General features: G+C 38.5%; 1 protein-coding gene across 3 annotated transcripts in view; it reads left to right on the forward strand.

Moving 5' to 3' along the window:
• The first annotated feature begins 662 nt into the window (after positions 1 to 662).
• LOC131230806 (CSC1-like protein At4g02900) overlaps positions 663 to 20,132 on the forward strand; it is a 98,445-nt gene continuing 78,975 nt past the window's right edge. For 2 of the 3 annotated variants that reach the window (XM_058226796.1, XM_058226797.1), the window contains exons 1-3: positions 677 to 926; positions 8,429 to 8,768; positions 9,392 to 9,541. In XM_058226796.1, coding sequence (XP_058082779.1) covers positions 8,455 to 8,768; positions 9,392 to 9,541 — 464 coding nt within the window. In that variant the 5' untranslated portion in view covers positions 677 to 926; positions 8,429 to 8,454. Of the gene's footprint in view, positions 927 to 8,428; positions 8,769 to 9,391; positions 9,542 to 20,132 lie in introns of all 3 variants that reach the window. The other variant, XM_058226798.1, reaches the window with a different exon arrangement.

A 20,132-nucleotide genomic window follows, 5' to 3' on the forward strand; every position in this document is an offset into this window, starting at 1 on the left:
TCTCTCTATATATATATATATATATATATATATATATATAAAATCTACTCCGTCCATCAGGTGGTAACCATTATTTTGACCATACATGGATAAGATAAGACGATTATAAGCTCTCATAGTCCAGAAAAATGCTGCTAAAACCACTAAGTTCACACCGTGTGACCCACTGAGTTTTGCGCGATGCTTATTTTTTTGTTATCTCTTAATCCTTATGATTTAAACCTGATTAACGGGTTTGATGAAATAGAAACACCATGGTAGTCCCACACACAAACCTATGGTTGGCATACCATCACCATTGTCCCATGTGGTATGGCCCATCGAAGTCATAGACCTAGCTGAGTTTTTGTCTTATGGCCTAATATAGAGGATATAACATGATAGACGGAGTAGATTCTACATAAAACATGGTGGGCCCACATAGTTGGATTAAAATAAATGTTGCAGATGATTCCTGGCCTGTAGCTCACCCGAGTTGTGCATCTAGCTTATTTTTGTATCCAGAGCTTAGCATCGTGGAGAGCTCAGGTGATGAACGGAGTGGGTTTCATATATAGTGGGCCCCAGATAATTGGGCGTAAAACAACGGGTGTTGTGATGTAGAGAATTCCGGTCCCACCTGAGGATTCAAATTTTCGTTGATATTCTCGGACTCGAACGGACAAAACGGGACGCTTATTTAAAAGAGAGCGGAAGTAGCGAAACGGTTCCGCTCTTGTTGCCGCCAAAAAGAGGAATCCTCAGAGAAGCTGGAGGAGAGGAGAGGAGAAGAAGAAGAAGAAGAAGAAAAAAAAAACCCTAATCTCATCCTCTCCTCCCCCATTGGAAGCCTAATCTTCTCTCTCTCTCTCTCTCTCTCTCTCTCTCTCGTTTTCAATCACAACAGATCTAATCAATCCTGCATTCCTCGATTCTGATTTTCGGAGGTTTGTCTCGAAGAATCTCGTCTTCTCTTTTATATGCGAGTAATTCGGTTCTTGGTGATCTGTGATTGATTTTTATTTTTATTTATTTATTTATTTATTTTTGTTTGATGAGTTCTGTTATGTGATTGATTTTTTTTTAATTTTTTTTTCCCATTTCTGTCATGAAACGGTGAATTTTGATGATTTGCGAGTTTATGGCCCTGGGACATATATAGGTTCCATGATTGATGATCAGAACCGTCAAGCTGGTGGGTCCTGTTGTGGATGATGGCTCATTGAGAAATATTGGTGATTTGGACAATCCCAACTGTCCAGTTAATTTTCTTTTGGTTATAGAACGTGAAATTTTCCTCTGCGGTCCTTAGTGAGGCCCACTGGTTTGTAGCATCAGTTTGGATTATGGTGGCATGGCCCGTCAGATGAACGGTTTCGACTGAAGACGGTGGGATCCATGTATTGTGGTATACCGGATGAGTAGTATTTCAGGTGGTCCATTTTCTTGTCCTCATCGGACTTATTACTATCACTTAATTTCCCCAATTTTCTCTTCTTGATCAAACAGAGAATAATGTGATCTATTTCTAAAAGTTAATAAACAAGATGCAGAGATGTTCTGCTATTGCTAAAAAGAATTTACTGAGCTTTTACCATATTAAAATTTCATTGAAGTTTGAAATCTTAAAGCCAGGATGGGAGCTTTTACCATATTAAAATCCAGGTTGCTAAGAACCCGCAGACTGGACAGTCTGCTCTGGTTTTTAGAACATTGGTTTGATCGAACAGTTAAGATGGTCATAAGTAACAATGACAGGTTGTCTATACAAATGCTAAAAAGATAATCAACAAGGGATATTATTGTGTGACACTCTTCAATATGATCTAGTTGGTTATAGCTCTTAGAAAGAGGCCCGAGGGTTGATCTCTATCTCAAGCATGGTTTAAAAATCCACCAATACCACTTGGTTTCGTTTCAGTCATGTTGGTTTTGGTCTGAAATGACATGAGTCACCAGACTGGAATGGGAAAATAAACAGCCAAAATGGAACAATCGACCAACATAGGGTGAGTCGTATTGGCTTTGTTCCCCTGGCTGGCTGCAATACAAAATCCATGATCTCAAGCCATCTAATCACATGGATTGTACCACCTTCAACTTCATTTTCCAAAGCCACAACAGGTAGTCACAATTCTTCTCTTCTTCTTCTTCGAAATGTGTATCAATATTTTGTGATCTTTTCTTAGGGGCACAACCAAATCTACGTGAATTCTGCAAATCACAACATTTTGTAGAGACTCATATAGAGAATGCTAGTGTATTGTATTTATTGTGTGTCATTAGTAGGCGGCCTTTTTAGTGTAAGTGCATGTGCACACTTCCCTATTCTCCTGCAGTGTACTATATGCTCTATCATAATAAAATATTATGTGTTAGGGCAAGCAAGCCCAACACATCATCTCTCCCAAACTCTCCTCCTCCTTCTTCTCTCTCAATATTCTCATCTCTTCTTCACATTATCCTTATCAAATCCTTCTCTACTTGGTATTAAAGCAAAGATCTAGGCATTCCGCATCCAACGGATTGAGAGGCGACACGTCACCTTGCTGACGTCAGCAGCCGTACGGCTGACGTCAGCGTTGTACGGACGCATGGACTCTGTTTGAGCTATAAGTTTAGGGGTTTGATAGATCTTGATTTTAGAAGATTTGTCATGATTTTTTCAGAATTTATTGGACCTCATTTCATGGTATTTTGGGCGAAATAGAGAAATTCAAAAATCGGTTCCAGATTCCGTTTTTCTTCGATCTACCTCAAATCGGTAAGCTTTTCTTTGGTTTCTTTGCTCAAGATGGACCGAAATCTTCCTCCCAAGCTATCCATAGTGGATTTTTTACTTAAGATAAATGTTTGAGAGGTTTTTAACCTCAAATGGGCGTGCAGCTGGGCCGTTTTTCACTCGGTCAGGCCCTATTTGACTGCGTTTCATGGTATTTTGGATGATTGATATTTGTTTGAGGTTTATCTCTTGTTATCTTGAAGGATTGAGTGAGATAGAGTTGTTTGAATCAATCTTTCTTGGCATTGAGGGTCTCTTGGCATAGGTTTATTTCTCTTGGACTCTACTATGGCTAACAAAGGGCCCTCATCTCTTGGCATAGGGTCTCTTGAATCCAACCCCTTTCAGATTACCTCCATTAAGTTGAATGGTGACAACTATCTTCAATGGGCACAATCTGTAAAAGTATTTTTAGGAGCCCGTGAAAAGTTGTCGTATATTTTGGATGATCCCCCAAGCTCTACAGATGTCACCTACAAGTCTTGGATAAAGAAAAATTATCAAGTTATTGCATGGTTGTTAAATAGCATGGATTCCTCGATTAGCCACTCAGTGATGTTTTTATCCTCGGCTAAAGGCATTTGGGATACGCTTCATGATATGTTCTCGGAATCTCAGAATTTTTCACGGGTATTCCAGCTTATTCAAGAAATTGGTCGGTTTCAACAAAACTCCAGATCCTTAAAAGACTACTATTCGACGCTTCGGGGTATGTGGGATGAGTTGGATATGTATCAACCTCTTCCTTCCAAATGTAAAGAGGATCATGAATATGCTCATAAGCAATGGGATGATACTCGTATCATGCAGTTCCTCGCTGGGTTGAGTTCTGATTATCTTCACGTTCGTGATCAGGTTGTTATGCAGGATTCTCTTCTCCCATTGATGACAGTCAATGCCATGTGTCAGTGTGCTATGGTCTCTACTCTTCCTTCTCATTCATTTGTGCCACCCGAGCGTTTGACACATCTTGCTAGCGATCGGTCCTCCCTTGGTCTCGGGTACCATCCTTGAGCTCAGGGTACATTTTTGGTTTTGGTGGTCGTGGTAGAGGCCGCGAGGGAGATCGCAGTCGCGGCGGCCGTAGTCTTCGTGGTCGTGGTGGACGTGGATGAGGACGTGATGGTTCCCGCATTTGTTCACATTGTGGTGGAACTAATCACACTATTGATTATTGCTGGCAGCTACATGGTCGTCCTACGTATGCCGCTGCTTTTGTTACTTCCACTGTTGCTTCTGAGACACAGTCTTCCACCCTGACAGCTGAGCAGTCTACTTCAAGGGAGTCTCTTATCATTTCTCGGGCGGCATATGACGCCCTTATGCGGCTTCACATTTGGGATATTTCTGAGCCTTCTCACGCAGCTTCGGCCCAGTCAAGTACTGCCCTTCTTGCGTCATCCTCTCCTACCTCCTGGGTCATCGACTCTGGAGCTTCCTCCCATATGACCGGTAAGCTGCAATTCTTTTCTTCTTATTCTGCTTCTTCTCCTACTCAGTATGTCACAGTCACAGATGGAACCCAATCTCCCATCTCTGGGATTGGTTCCATCCCTCTCTCTTCTTCTTTGTCTTTGTCCTCCGTATTGCATGTGCCTCGTTTTCCATTAAACTTATTGTCTGTTAGCTCTCTTACTAAATCACTCAATTGTTCCATCACCTTCTTTCCTTCTTATTGTTTGTTTCAGGACCTACAGACGAAGAGAGTGATTGGTGGGGGGCATGAGCGAGGAGGCGTTTATCTTCTCGATGATACACTTGTTGCCGCTTTTAGTACCCTTTCTCTAGATCGAGTCCTTGACTCGGTGGCATTGCCGCTTAGGCCACCCATCCATTGCTAGATTGAGACTTTTGTTTCCCTCCTTATCTGTCACTAAACCATTATGCTGTGATATTTGTGAATTGTCTAAACATCATCATGCTACGTTTCCTCCTAGCTCTTCTGGGAGAAAATCTCAACTTTTTCTTCTGGTACCAGCTCCGGTTACCTCGACTTTTGGATTTAGATATTTTGTTACCTTTATTGATAATTATTCCCGCATGACTTGGATTTATCTTTTGAAATCTAAAAGTGAAGTGTTTGATGCGTTTAAAGTGTTTTATCATGAAGTGTGCACTCAATTTCATTGTTCCATCAAATCCCTCCATTCTGATAATGGGGGAGAATACATGTCTACTGCCTTTCTGTCGTTCTTGCAGGAACGTGGTATTTTGTCTAAGACGTCATGTGCTCGCATTCCTCAACAAAATGGTATTGCAGAACGAAAGAATTGTCATCTTCTTGAAGTTGCTCGCACCCTTTTGCTTGGTATGCATCTACCTAAACATTTTTGGGGTGATGCTCTTTTAACTGCTACTTTTCTTATTAATCGTATACCCTCACGTATTCTGTCTTACAAATCTTCATTTACTATATTGTATCCTCATGATAATCCATTTCCTCTACCACCTAAAGTTTTTGGTTGTACATGCTTTGTTCAAATTTTGGATGGGAGTAATGATAAACTTAGTCCCAGGGCGACTAAATGTGTCTTTATAGGGTATACTCGGAGTCAGAAAGGGTATAAATGCTTTGACCCATTGACTCGCAAGAAATATGTCTCTGCCGATGTCATCTTCTTTGAGGATCTTTCTTTTTTCTCCTCTCCAGGCCAATCCCTCTGTGATCCTCTTGCGCGTCAGGGGGAGTATGACTCTTATCCTCTTTCTACTAGTGATCATGGGAAAACTCCTCTCCCCACTAGTGATCATGGGAAAACTCCTCTCCCCTCTATTCAGTATCCTGTTGGTGATATGGGTGAGCCTAAGCCTCTGCGGGTGTATCATCGTCGAGATAAATCTTCACAAGATATGACTCTTATCCTCTTTCCATTAGTGATCATGGGAAAACTCCTCTCCCCACTAGTAATCATGGGAAAACTCCTCTCCCCTCTATTCAGCATCCTGTTGGTGATATGGGTGAGCCTAAGCCTCTGCGGGTGTATCATCGTCGAGATAAATCTTCACAAGCTCAGCCATCCACCATTCCGCTCACTTTGGATGTTGGTTCAGGTGACTCTCCTAACTCAAGTTTAGATCTTCCCATTGCCTTGCACAAAGGGTCACGATCTTTTACTCAACACCCCATTAGTAATTTCGTTTCATATGATCATCTTTCACCGTCTTTTCAGTCGTTTGCAGCTTCCCTTTCATTACAGACTATTCCTAAATCTCTCTCACATGCTCTTCAGAGTCCTGATTGGACAAAGGCGATGATGGAAGAAATGTCTGCTCTTGAAAAGAATCATACTTGGGATCTTGTGCCCCTTCCTGTAGGCCATAAACCTGTTGGCTGTCGATGGGTTTATACAATCAAGTTTCTTCCAGATGGCTCAATTGATCGCTATAAAGCCCGTCTTGTTGCTAAAGGTTACACACAGACTCATGGTGCGGATTACTTCGAGACATTCTCTCCGGTGGCTAAGCTTAATTCAATTCGCGTTGTGCTCTCCTTGGCCGTTAATTTATCATGGCCCTTGTTTCTGCTTGATGTTAAGAATGCATTTCTCCATGGGGATCTTGCAGAGGAAGTTTACATGCATCAACCTCCTGGCTTTGTTGCTTCTCACAACCCTGCACTTGTATGTCGGTTGAAGAAGGCTCTTTATGGACTCCAACAATCTCCACGTGCATGGTTCGAAAAATTTAGTTAGGCTCTCTTGGAGTTTGGCTTTGTTTGTAGTCATGCTGATCATTCTCTCTTTATATGTCATCGATCGACGGGCATCATGGTTCTCATTGTCTATGTGGATGATATTGTTTTGTCCGGTAGTGATTCTGCTGGAATGAGGGAGGTCAAAGATTTTTTGAAGACCAAGTTTGAGATCAAGGATCTTGGTCCTCTTCGCTACTTCCTCGGAATTGAAGTTGCTCGCTCATCTTCCAAATTGGTCTTGTCACAACGAAAATATGCGCTTGATCTTCTCATGGAGACTGGCATGTTAGGGTGCAAGCCTGCTACCACTCTCATGGATACTTCACAGAAGCTTCGACCAGATGATGGTGCTCTCCTTACTGATCCTGAGATGTATCAATGACTTGTAGGCCGGCTTATTTACCTGATTATTACTCGCTCAGATCTCTCATTTGCGGTGGGGGTTATTAGCCAATTCATGCAAGCTCCCCGTACTTCTCATCTCACGGCTGTCTACCGCATACTTCAGTATTTAAAATCAGCCCCGGGTCTCGGCCTCCTCTTTCAGTTGCATGGTCATCTTTATCTTTCTGGCTATTCCGATGCTGATTGTGCAGGTAGTACTTTTGATCGCCACTCTACATCCGGCTTCTGTACCTTCCTAGGTGGCAATCTTATAACCTGGAAGAGCAAAAAGCAGCTAGTTGTTGCCCAGTCCTCGGCTGAAGTAGAATATCGTGCTATGGCTCATGCGACGTGTGAACTTGTGTGGCTTCACAATCTTCTTGAAGAACTTGGCTATCCTCCTTCGGATCCTATTCCTCTTCACTGTGACAATCAAGCGGCCATTCATATTGCTCGTAACCTAGTTTTCCATGAGCGAACCAAGCATATTAAGGTCAATTGTCACTTTATTCGGGAGAAAGTCGCTTATAAGGAAATTGTCACTCCTTTTGTTTGATCTGGGGATCAACTTGCTGATGTTCTTACAAAGTCCTTGAGTTGAGATGCTCTTTATCGTGCTCGTGACAAGTTGGGCATGATCAACATCTATGCTCCAACTTGAGGGGGAGTATAGAGAATGCTAGTGTATTGTATTTATTGTGTGTGGTTAGTGGGCGGCCCTTTTAGTGTAAGTGCATGTGCACACTTCCCTATTCTCCTGCAGTGTACTATATGCTTTATCATAATAAAATATTATGTGTTAGGGCAAGCAAGCCCAACACATCATCTCTCCAAAACTCTCCTCCTTCTTCTTCTTCTCTCTCAATATTCTCATCTCTTCTTCACATTATCCTCATCAAATCCTTCTCTACTACTCACAGATACCATATGATGTTCAAAACACAGCATCTTGCAGTGACTGACAGATCGAAATTTCGACTGTCAAGGTTGCAACACTTGACATGGGAGTTAGTCATATTGTTTTGTTGGTTCTATTCAGTAGAATCAAAAGTTGGTGATTTCAATTGTTATGTGACTGTGAAGAACTGTAACTCTCTCGGAAGGAACCTAGAAGTTCAGTAGAATCAAAAGTTGGTGATTTCAATTGTTATGTGACTGTGAGGAACTGTAACTCTCTCAAAAGGTACCTAGAATTATTCTCTTACATGGTTATCTCATAATTCAGCCTAGAACTTCTTCTTCTTCTTTTTATTGTAAAATGATTTAATCCTGTTTGAGTTCAATGGGTTTTGGTGATGAGGGTATGGTCCCCAGGTAAAGTATGTAAAAGTGCTGCATATCACTATTGATATTCTCCTTTTCTTTTCCATTTTTTCTTATTTATCGTTGCTATTTCTTTTCCTTTCTTATTTATTCACTTCATGCACCTTTCATATAGTTTTTCTTCTTCAAGTGCATGCTCTTTGTTTGACTGTATTCACTTTCTTTAATAGTTGCATGCCTTATGCCTATCCACCGTTCTGTTTGTTCTTTACTTTAACGTTTGTAAGATGAATCTCACGTGGTTAATCCTATTTCAAAAATTTCAGGGGAGTATTGGTTTCCGACAACGTAAATGGCTTCCCTTGTAGATATTGGTCTTGCAGCAGCTATCAATATTCTAAGCGCATTCATTTTCCTCATGCTATTTGCTATTTTACGGCTTCAACCAATTTTTGATAGAGTATATTTCCCAAAATGGTATCTGAAGGGGATAAGAAGCAGTCCAACACATTCGAGAACTCTTGTCAGAAATATTTTCAACGTAGACTCCAGATCATACATAAGGTTTTTGAATTGGATGCCCGAAGCATTGAGAATGCCTCAACTCGAGCTTATTGAACACGCTGGGCTTGATTCTGCTGTTTACATTCGGATTTACCTTCTTGGGTGAGTTTTAAGAATTCAATTTCTCATAAGTTCATCTTGGTTTTGAGCATATATTGCAGCTCACCTTTTCAACTGCTTTCCATTATAATTTATTCTTTTGAAATGAAATTGACTTTATGGTTGCATGAGGTTTACTCCAAACTACCTGATAGTTGCTAAATAGATGTTCTGAGAAGTGCATGTAATGATGCTTGGAATCCTCTTTTCTACCATGGAAATGAAATTATTTTCCTCAAGAAAATGTCACAATCCTGACACTATTTCGTTTTCACAGTTTTACTTGAAAAAGGGTGATTTCCATTTCCTCGAAAAAAAAAAAATAAAAAAAAAAAAAGAGGAAATGGAGATTTCCACTTCTTTAAGAGACAACTCTCACTTTTTTTTACCATTGAACTTTCCACATTTCCATGGACATCACATGTGCTAAAACGAATAGGTTTAGTTTGATTTTGTTCCAAAGATTTCCTCGGATGTGGTGTTTTCCTTTCTAAATCTACCTTTTGGATTCAACCAATCCCTAGACAGGCTCTAACCGATAAGTGCTAGTATTGGTGTTTAGCTATGATATCAGAGATGCTTGATTCTTGTGAGATTGATCATCTAATTTCCTCTCATGTTTGCAGGTTGAAAATATTTGTCCCCCTAACAGTACTTGCCTTTGCTGTCTTGGTCCCTGTTAATTGGACTGGTGAAACTTTGGATCATGTTACTAATTTAACATTTAGTGACATTGACAAGATATCAATATCCAATGTTCCACCTGGATCGAAAAGGTTAGAATATATTCTTCTCCATTTCTTTTTTCACGTTTTGCTCATTATTTTTAGAAGCTATGATATTCTAACTAACTCTATTGTCTTCTATGGCCTTTGTAAACTGGAGGTTAGGCTGTAATCATTTTTTTTACTGATTAATGAAACATGATTAGAGTGTCATAATTTTCATTATATGATGGGGTGAAAGAGTAACTAAACTTAGTTTTATCGTCAGGGGTGTTTACTCATTGTTTTACGAACTTGAGCTAGTTATTTTAGTAAAATGGATAGCCAGAATCGATTGAATGTACGGTTGAGATCGACATGGATAAAGATTTGTAGGGTCCTCAGAACATGAATAATGTCCCAGTGCACCATTTTATACATGTTGGACCATGGTTCAGTAATCATGATGGTTGATCTAGGGAACCCGCAGTCGATGGATGGTGCCTAAAAATTTTTTCCAGGTCAAATGATTCAAACTTTGGATCAATGGCCTAGAAATAAATAATAGGGAGAGAATAAAGAACAATCCAAGATAAGAGTCATAGATGGGATGGGTAGGATAATCTAATCTGCGAGGGCCCAACTTACATGAAGTAGATGCATGTGGACATTAATGTTTTGATTCATCAAGAAGTTATAATTAATCTTAGCATTTCTTTGTTTAATCTATTGTGAAAGAGTTAATCTAAATGAAACATATGTAAATATACATACATTCATATATATAATATATGAGTAGAAGTTTAGAGAGTGTGGAGCTATGCAAGTTTCCTCTTTGTTCTTGACATGTGAATTTCTCTCTATACTTCTCTTCATAGGCAAATCAAACCATTGATTTTGTTTTTTTGTTTTTTAATTATGTTTCCTTTTTCGCTGCTTCATTAGGGCATCCTATAGCCTCCATACCTGCAACTATATGATTTAGCTTCCTTGAAGGGTTGTTTGACCTAGATGGAGGCCCCTGTTAGGGCCTGCTCTAAATTCCAAGACTGCACAAGGCTTCATTATGAGCCCTCTGAACTTAGGCTGGCTATTGTGATGCTGCTCTAAGGGCAACAAAGTAGAAGTATAAAATAAACAAAAATAAATGTTACCAGTGAGCCACTTCGAGGGGGAAAGCCTCCATAAATTTACAAATTACAACCTTAGCACATCTAGAATTTAAATTCAACCAGCTAATTGTAATACTTACCTAATCAAACAACTCAAGATGATACTTTTACCTAACTATTCTTACTCTTATCCCTTGCTAACAACTAAATTATCCGAGATACAAATACTCCAAAATACTATTCCCTCTATTTCACCAACCAAAAAAGATTCAAATATTCCAACCCCCATGGGAACAAATTTCCTTAGGCTGCATGTGACCTCTTTTGCCTCATTGATACTTTTGCTGAAAATAGCTTTGTTTGGTTGCCGGCTTGGCGCCTCATTGAACACATACATCTCATTGAAATTCCAATCACCCATTTGAACAATCATTTTGATGTCAAAATTAATCGCCTCAAATCTCGCCACATGCATTTTAAACTTTTGGAAAGTTGCAATATGTATTGGCGGGATTGTCTTCCATTTGACTGTGCTTGTATTCTGTTTTAATCTTCCAGATCTCTACTTTGATCCTCAACTCAATAACATACGTTGGCAAAATTGAAATAGAAGAAAATCCTATTCTTTCTTGTCTTGGCTTCTTTTACAAATCACCTTCCTCTACCGTCATGATATTCGGATTGGTGATTTTGACAAACTTTTACCTCATCTACAACAAATTTTGTGGATATCAAAGATAGGGTATAATCCTGCATAGATGATTTGATGACTTGAACTTCCTTTTGTACTTTGATTAGCATTTGATCACCTTTTAATGCACAGATATAAGCAGGCCTTTAATTTCTCATGCTTACACGATGGTTCTTGGCACATGTTAATGCAGTAGGACAACTAATCACTTGCTTTAAAAGCTCAAACTGATAGAACGTGGCGGATCAATACCTTTATCTCAGGCCCCGATTAGGCCATCGGTCTAACCCCCCTCTTGGACCCCACTTTACATGGGTCTTGCCTCACACGAGGCACCCGCCTCACACAGGCTGCCCACCCCAAGTGTGCCCCCGCTTCACATAGGCCACCCCACTCGATTTCGGTGTGAAAATGCCCCTGCATTAATCACCCTAAGTGAGGAGTCTCGAACATGAGACCTCCCGCTCTGATACCACTTTTGATGCAGGATAACTAACCATTTCCTCTAAAAGCTTGAATTGATAGAGCGTGGTGAATCAATACCTTTATCTCAAGCCCTGGTTAGGCCATCGGCCGAACCCCCCTCGTGGACCCCACTTCACATGAGCCTCATCTCATCTTAGGCCCTGGTTAGGCCCTCGGCCGAACCCCCCTCGTGGGCCGCACTTCACATGGCTCTTGCTTCACACGGGCCGCCCACCCCGAGGGTGCCCCCGCTTCACACAAGCCACCCCACTCGAGCCTGGTGTGAAAATGCCCCTACATTACATGTCTTTGATTTGTTGATCTTCTATTTTATTCCATGAGATAACCAGACGTGCTTACAGATTGTCACAAGACCGTCGTTGTTAAAACATATGATATGATCCCAAAAAGCAGAAAATAAATTAGTGGATAGTATTGATGAGCCAGTTGAAGGGGGCAAATCCCCAACACATAACAATCATTTCCTAGACATGATCAACCCTTATACTACTCTTCTTTGAAACCTTACACTTGATCACAAATCATACTCTTATCACATTTAGAATTTAATTTGAACCAACTAGTGTGAATCCTTACCTAATAAATCAACCAAAAACTGCTAATTGCACCTGATCACTCATATCCCTTCCTAACCATTAAATTTCCATGATGCAAAATACCCCATTATCTTTATGATACCATTATGTTGAAGAAGAGAATATGACAATGGCACAAGTCTATGTAAAAATCTAGGCAGAATCCGTGACCAAAGTGGAGCCAAAACAACTCCAACTAGGCCCAAATGAAAGCCTAATAATGGTAGTCATGGAGGACTCCAAACCAGCACAAAATAGAAGACTATAACAACAACTTTGGATAGGAAGCAGTGTCCTAAGTATTGGTATCGCTACAAGTTTCGTTGGCCAAGGATACGGAAACAATATCGATATCGCCGATAATATTGCTGATAACCGGAAATGCGGAGAAACATAGGAAAAATGATGAAATTTTCAGCGAAACTTCAGGCGATGTTAAAATATACATACTTGCGTATTTAGAAATTAAAAAAAAAAAATAATTGTAAAAAGAATGCATTCATAACAAGTTTCCATTTAATGGGGCCTTAAAAGCTTGTGTTGTTTTAAGAAATCAGTCCAACCATCCCATCTGGCCTATTTAACCATCCCACCTTCCATCCAAACATCCATCAATATTGCAAAATAACAACAACATATGATATTTCACCAAGAAATCATCAACAATTGGAAAGGAAATGAAAGATTGTGGTTCAGTATCGCGCATGTTGCGATATCAATAATATTGAGATATTATCAATATTATCAATGACAAATTGAACACTACATACAACCATGTGCTCATAAAAAAATTGAAATAAAATTTTTTCTAATAAATAAAATTTTGATGATATCAATACGTTGGCGATATTGTTAAAGTATCGTCAATACACTTATGATACAAGCATTACCTAGAATTTACATAGTAAACAATATTGGCGATACATTGGTGATATTGATGCATTGGCAATACAAGCAACACCTAGAATTTACATAGTTGAAAATATTGGCAATTACTTTAATGATATTGATATGTTAGCAATACTTATCTATACATTGCTATTACCTGGAAATTCTGATACTACCAGCATTAACGGAATCACTACCATCGGTATCGCTGAGTTGGAGATAAAGATAATATCGGAGATAATTTAAACACCGATAGCAAGAACAGGGGATGACATCATGCTAACATCAGCACATTGCTAATGTCGGCATGACACGAGGCCTGCAAAAGATCATTTTCCACTTTTTGTCCTTGTTGCACCCCTAAGAAAGGCATTTTCCATGATGGAAGGAAAATGGGTTTTATGTCTTGTCGGACATGGTATCATTGACACAATGCAAGCAATAAAATACTAACAATACAACAAAAAATATACCTTGGTATCAAATCCACATGGAGTTAGGAGGCAGCTTGCCATCCCTATCCATGCTAGGGCAACTATAATATTGTTGTTGCACATAATTTCAAGCTTTCCCAAGTTCCAACTCATGAGATTATGGTACCAGGCTGTTTCACTCGTGAGCATATTAATGATACTCATCCTCAACATTGTGCACTAGTATATCCATTGGTGATATTGCACAATCATTGTAACTGTCACAACCGCTCATAGTGGCACCAATGTTCTCAGTATCGGTATTGACGCATTTATTGCTCCCTTGGGATCATTTAAACATATCAATATGGAAATATCGTTATGTCTCAGGGAATGTATTGCTGTCTATGAGAAACATTGGGAAAATGATGGAATTTTTCAATGAAACATTAGGCCTATTTGGATTCATGGAAAGGAATAGAAAGGAAACATTCTCCTATGAAACTAAGTTTCTGTTATTTGTCAAGCCTTTCTTTGTGGAATTCGTGGGAAACATCATTTCCCACTTTTTGTCTTTGTTGCACCCCTAAGAAAGGCATTTTCCATGATGGAAGGAAAATGGGTTTCTCAATAGTTAAACCTAAAGGTGCACCATCCATCTTCAATGGCTTCACATGTGACACATGTGCCAATAGGCTAGATGAGCTATTATCCATCTTTTGTTATGCATCACACATGCCACTATGCCACATGTGCCACATGCATCTTCTCTTGCACCCCATACGTGCTAATGTACCACATGTACCACCATTCATATTTTCTTATGCTACTCATGTATAAAGCACCCCATATGCCCTAATATGCCACATGTGCCATCGTCCATCTTCAAGTGCTCCAAACATGCCACGTGCCAATGGTGCGAATGTGCACAAGTTCTAATGGCTGGCTTCAAGTGCCTACAAGTGTGAAATGTGCCAATATGAGTCTTGTGCAACATTTGCCACTGTACAGTTTCAAGCACCTCACATGTGCCACAATTCAACTTCAATTGCCCATATGTGCCACATATGCCCATTGTTTGGAGTATCCTCAATATTATCAATAATATCCTTGATATTATCTGTATCTCTAGCTCAACGATACCGATAATACTAGTAGTATTAGAAATTCTAGGTATAGGATATATATCTCTAAGTATCGTCAATGTATCGCCAATATTTTTTACTGTGTAAATTCCAGGTTTCGCTTGTATCACTAATGTATCAACGATATTTCAATAATATCGCCAATGTATCGATATCACCAAAAATCTATTTATTAAAAAAATTACCATTTTAGAAATTTCTTTTGGGTGTATGGTTGTATGATGAAATGCATGCTTGTACATGTCAAAAATATTGGCAACAATATTGTCGATATCAAAAGTCGAGTGTTTCAGGATATTGAACGTGTCGCAAATATTTGATTTCGGATGATTTGTGGATTGGGGATCAAAAGTTGAGTGTTGTCTTTCCTCATCTAGTAGGTACGACCATTGAACCAAATATTTTAGTTGATAGATGTTTTTCAATTCAAAGTGAGGAAATTTTGGTTGTCTTTCCTCATCTAGCAAGTATTGCCATAGAACTAAATAATTCGGTTGATGAATGGTTTTCAATTCAAGGTAAGGAAATTATTTGGGTGCCTCCATGTAGAAGGAATCTAAATGATGAAGAGGTGGAAGAATTGTTTAGGTTGTTGGAATTGCTTTTAAACCGGCATTCGTCTAGCTTGGAAGGAAGATGCATTGATATGGTTAATTGATAAATCTAGCAAGTTCTTGGTAAAATCCTTTTATAAGAGGATAGATGAGGGGCATCTTGAGCAAGTTAAGTGTCACATAGCTCATGTTTGGCATTATGGTGTTCCATCTAAGGTGGCATCATTTGCATGGTTGGTGGGAAGGAATAAGGTGCTCATGGTTGATAATTTATGAAGGCACAACATGATTATCCCAAATGTGTGCTTATTATGCTATCATGCTGAGAAATCTGTTGATCACCTTTCTCTCCACTGTTCTTTTGCTTTAAAGATTTGGATTGGGTTCCTAAATTTGTTTGGATTTGCATAGGTTGTTCTAAGTTCAATAGATCTGTTTTTCCTAGCTTGTCATGGAGGGGGCAAGGGAAAAGTAGGGAAGTGGATTTGGGATGTGTGCTTATTAGCAGGCCTTTGGAGAATTTGGTTGGAGAGAAACAATCGCAATTTCAAAAACTGAAGAGGTTGGATATCGGAAGTCTTCAATAGGGCAAAACTAAATGTAATGGAATGGCGCAAGCATCTAATGTATTAGTTTCCTGCTAGTTGGTCTCATGTATAAAGGTTTTGTGTTTTTTTTTTTTTTCCATTAATGTATTTATTGGCTTTGGCCTTCTTTTAATAATATTATAATCATTGTTTAAAAAAATGTATGCAACATGGATGTATGTATGCATGTGTGTGCCTGGATGGATGGATGGATGGTTGGTTGGTTGGTTGGTTGGATTGATAGATGGATGGATGATTGGATGGATAGATGGATGGATGAATGGATGGATGTGTGTATGTGTGCACGCGCACATGTGTGTGTGTGTGTGCACACATGCATAGATGGATGGATGGATCCACCATTTTCCCCATGTTTCCCCAATGTTTCCCTAAGTCAACGACCCATGCTTTTAGGCCCCAATATAGGGAAACTTATTATTTGATTCCTAAATATGCAAATATGCGTATTTTCACTATTATTTGATTATTAAATATGCAAATATGTGTAATTTAGCTTCTCCTGAACTGCATTGCAAAATTCTATCATTTCCCCATGTTTCTCTAATTCTTCCCTAAGTCAACGTTACATGCTTTTAGACCCCCATTAAAGAGAAACTCATTATGTATCCATTTTTATTTTTATTTTTGCAATTATTTGATTCTTAAATATGCAAATATGTGTATTTTAGCATTTCCCGAAGTTTCATTGAGAAATTCCACCATTTCCTAGTATTTACCCAATGTTTCCCTCAATCAACAATACATTTCCAGGTATCAACAATAATATCGGTGATATCAGTACATGTTTCTATATCCCCAACTAACACCAATACTACGAACATCGCATATGCCACATGGGCATTGCCCATCTTCAAGCATCCCACATATTCCACGTGCTAATTTGACACATGCTAGTGACTACCTTGAAATTTCTTCCCAAGAAAATTTTATGTTTTGCCAAACAACAAATTTGAAAATAAATCTTAGATTTCTAGGAAAATCTTATTGAAAAACAAACAAGGAAAACAATGTTTCCTTTCCCATGGTTTCTTGGAAATAAGGTTTCCCAAGAAACATTATTTCCTTTCAAATGCTTTCTATGAATCCAAATAGGTCCTTAGGAGATGTTAAAAGAGACATGATTACCCACTTAAAACTGAATACTCGAAAAAATATATGCATAATAAGTATCCATTGCATGTGGCAGCGTTTTTGGTAGCACTCGTAGGGTAGTGTACGCTACGTAGCATATGCAGGTAGCGTAAGCTACAGGGCATGTAACATAAGCTACAGGAGCATGTGGCATACGCTACATGTAGCGTAGCGTACAGTGTAGCACAGGTAGTATATGCAACCTGATATCTCCTCTTTTTTTTTTTTTTTTTTTTTTTTTTTTTTTTTTTAAAGGTTTTTCTTCTATTCTAGTTCAATACCTATTTTAAAATGGTGGTGACTCATCCCAATCGCACGTGGCACTACATTAGATCAATCTAGACCATTTATATTGTGGTCTATATCATGGATAGAGCACTTAGATCAATCCGGGCCATCCAATTGGTGGTCCATATTGTGAATTTGTGTTGTTTCAAAAAAAAAAATGAAAAAAAAAAAAAGAAGAGGTCACACATAGAGATGTCTGAAGGCAAAGAGACAGATTTTGAATGGAAATATGTGGTTGACGATCTAGATTTGCAATAAAAAAACTCATAGCAATTATGCATTTTGTAAATTTTATCATATTTTCTAATATTTTAGTTAAAAAAAATATTAAATATCATGTAGCTTACGCTATATGCTATGTACCTTATGCTACACACTATTTAAAACAATGGTACTATATGGTTCTAAACTATGTGTTATCTAACTAAACTGATGCACTTAATATCTAAAATGAGTTCACATAATTCATATCCATACAGATACAATACAAGTAACAAAACACAAACAATACATCCAAAAAAAGAAGCAAAAATACATTAGCAATTTTTTTTGAGATAATGATATTTTAATTATTTGTCACCTTTTCAATTAAAAATAATATTTAATAATATTTTTTCAAAAGTTCAAGAAACCATCTCCAATTCGTAGGACTTGCAATTTAAATGGGTAAAAACAGAAGATTTTCATATTTTCACTAAAATCTTATTCTTTCCCCAAATTCAAAAATCGAAGCTTCAAACCCATAAATTTGCATGCAAAGCATGCATAATCATGATTTAGTAACTTATTTCTACCGGTCATTAACAAAAGAATTAAGTAATTTATTTCTACCGATCATTAACAAAAGAATTAAGTAAAAACAAACAAAATCACAAAAATCTTATGAAATGGTTCGGGCTTGTTTCTGCTCTTCAATCACAATTTCTTTGGCCAACCTTGATTTCTCTCCAAACAACTCAAAAGATGTCTAAATCTGACCACATAGGGATTTCACCAAAAAAAATTGGGGAGAAAATGGAGTTTTGGGGATTTTCTTTTCTTTTTTTGGTTTTTTTAAAGAGGTTTGCTGCCTCGATATTGTTAATATGCATCGCATGTATCAAATATAGCAGAGGATATTGTAAGGGGCTGTGTGATATTTTGGGTTATATCCATTATCAATGATATATCAAACGGTACATGAAAATATTTTTGTTGATACAGGGGAATTTTACAATTGCCATCATATGCCATATTGGGCTCATATGATATCGATAGTATCGGCCGATACTATTGTTACTAAAAACATTGAGCGGAACTGGATATGGTTGTGTCTGTGCTTGTGGTTGGACACCTCTATATCCATATCTATATCCTGGATATATTTGTCCATAGCCATACTCTCTCCATATCTATAGCCATAGCCAGATGAGTGTGAATGGATGTCATAGCCATTGGAGTCGCTCATGCCATAGCCATACGAGGCGTATCCATAAGGCGGCATGGAAGTGGAGATCCCTACCCACCAGTAACATTTATGAACCTGAAGCTCTATGCAATAGCCTCCTCATCATGTGCCAATTGTTCTTATGACACATATCAGGAAATATCATGTATAGAAAACATCTCACATATTGGAAAATATCACAGATATATCAGGAAATATTGCGCATACACAGAGACAAATATCGATGATGATGTTATTGATATATTGCAAAATATGTAATCCATCCATATTTTGTATTGCGCAAGTGGAATGCCAATATATCGTTCAACATTGTCAATATTTAAAACAATTAAAATCAAATTCAGGCTTTGGAAATCAATTCTTGCTTGAACTTGTTCTAGTTATAGGAAAGACTGTTCAGTGCTTGGCTTTGTCAGATCTTTAATGACCCTTGGATGGGCCTGATCTTCAATTGATCAGCTTGTCGTACCATCTGGGATCCATTTGATGGATGCATGGCTCAAACAAATCAATTTGGGGTTAATTTAGAAGATTCAAGAATTAAATAGGTGTGGATAAGAATTATCATTGTTCATGATCATGATTTCTATTTATCCTAGTATCTTGTATCGATGTTCCCCCCCTTGAAGGCAATCTACAATAGAATACTTCTATTTACTATTTTGGGGACATATCAGTTAGGGCAAGCAATGGGCTGGGAAAAATCAATATTTAGTCCCAGTCCAACCAATTCAAAATCTGGGCCTGAGTCAACCCCAGCCCTGCCCATTGCAAGGCTTTGTGTCAGCAGCACTTTTACCCCTTTTACCTCAACCCAACATGACCGCTTCTATTACATGTAGTTGAGCAAGGACGCATTTGCAAGACATTTACTGCCAGTGATGTAGGTGTTGTTACTGAAGCATTAACCTAAGTGTTTGTGATTGCTCAGGTTGGAAGCCCTATGCAATTGTTTGCATTTCATAATGTGCTCTCACTTCTGTTAGAAACATATGAATTTGCAGATATAATTCTTTTGGAACTATGTTTTATAGGAATGCAACTGTTGTATGTGAGAAGTTTGAACATGGAGCCTTTTCATTAATAACAAATTTTATTGTAAATAGTGGTTTTGAAAATGAGATTGTATGAAATTTTATCATGCTCTGATTTGTAGTCCTTACAAGCCAAATATGTTATAATTCTTGAATAGTCTCTTGCCTTGTGCTGTTGTTACAAAATCATTAGTTTGTCACTAGTGCATACATCTCACTCTATGAGAGTGAGATGTTAGAAAATGGCCTCAAGGTGTACCTTGAGGTCCATCGACACAAGGCTCAACCGCT

The sequence above is a fragment of the Magnolia sinica genome, chromosome 17 (genome assembly GCF_029962835.1).
Source record: "Magnolia sinica isolate HGM2019 chromosome 17, MsV1, whole genome shotgun sequence".
NCBI lineage: Eukaryota > Viridiplantae > Streptophyta > Magnoliopsida > Magnoliales > Magnoliaceae > Magnolia > Magnolia sinica.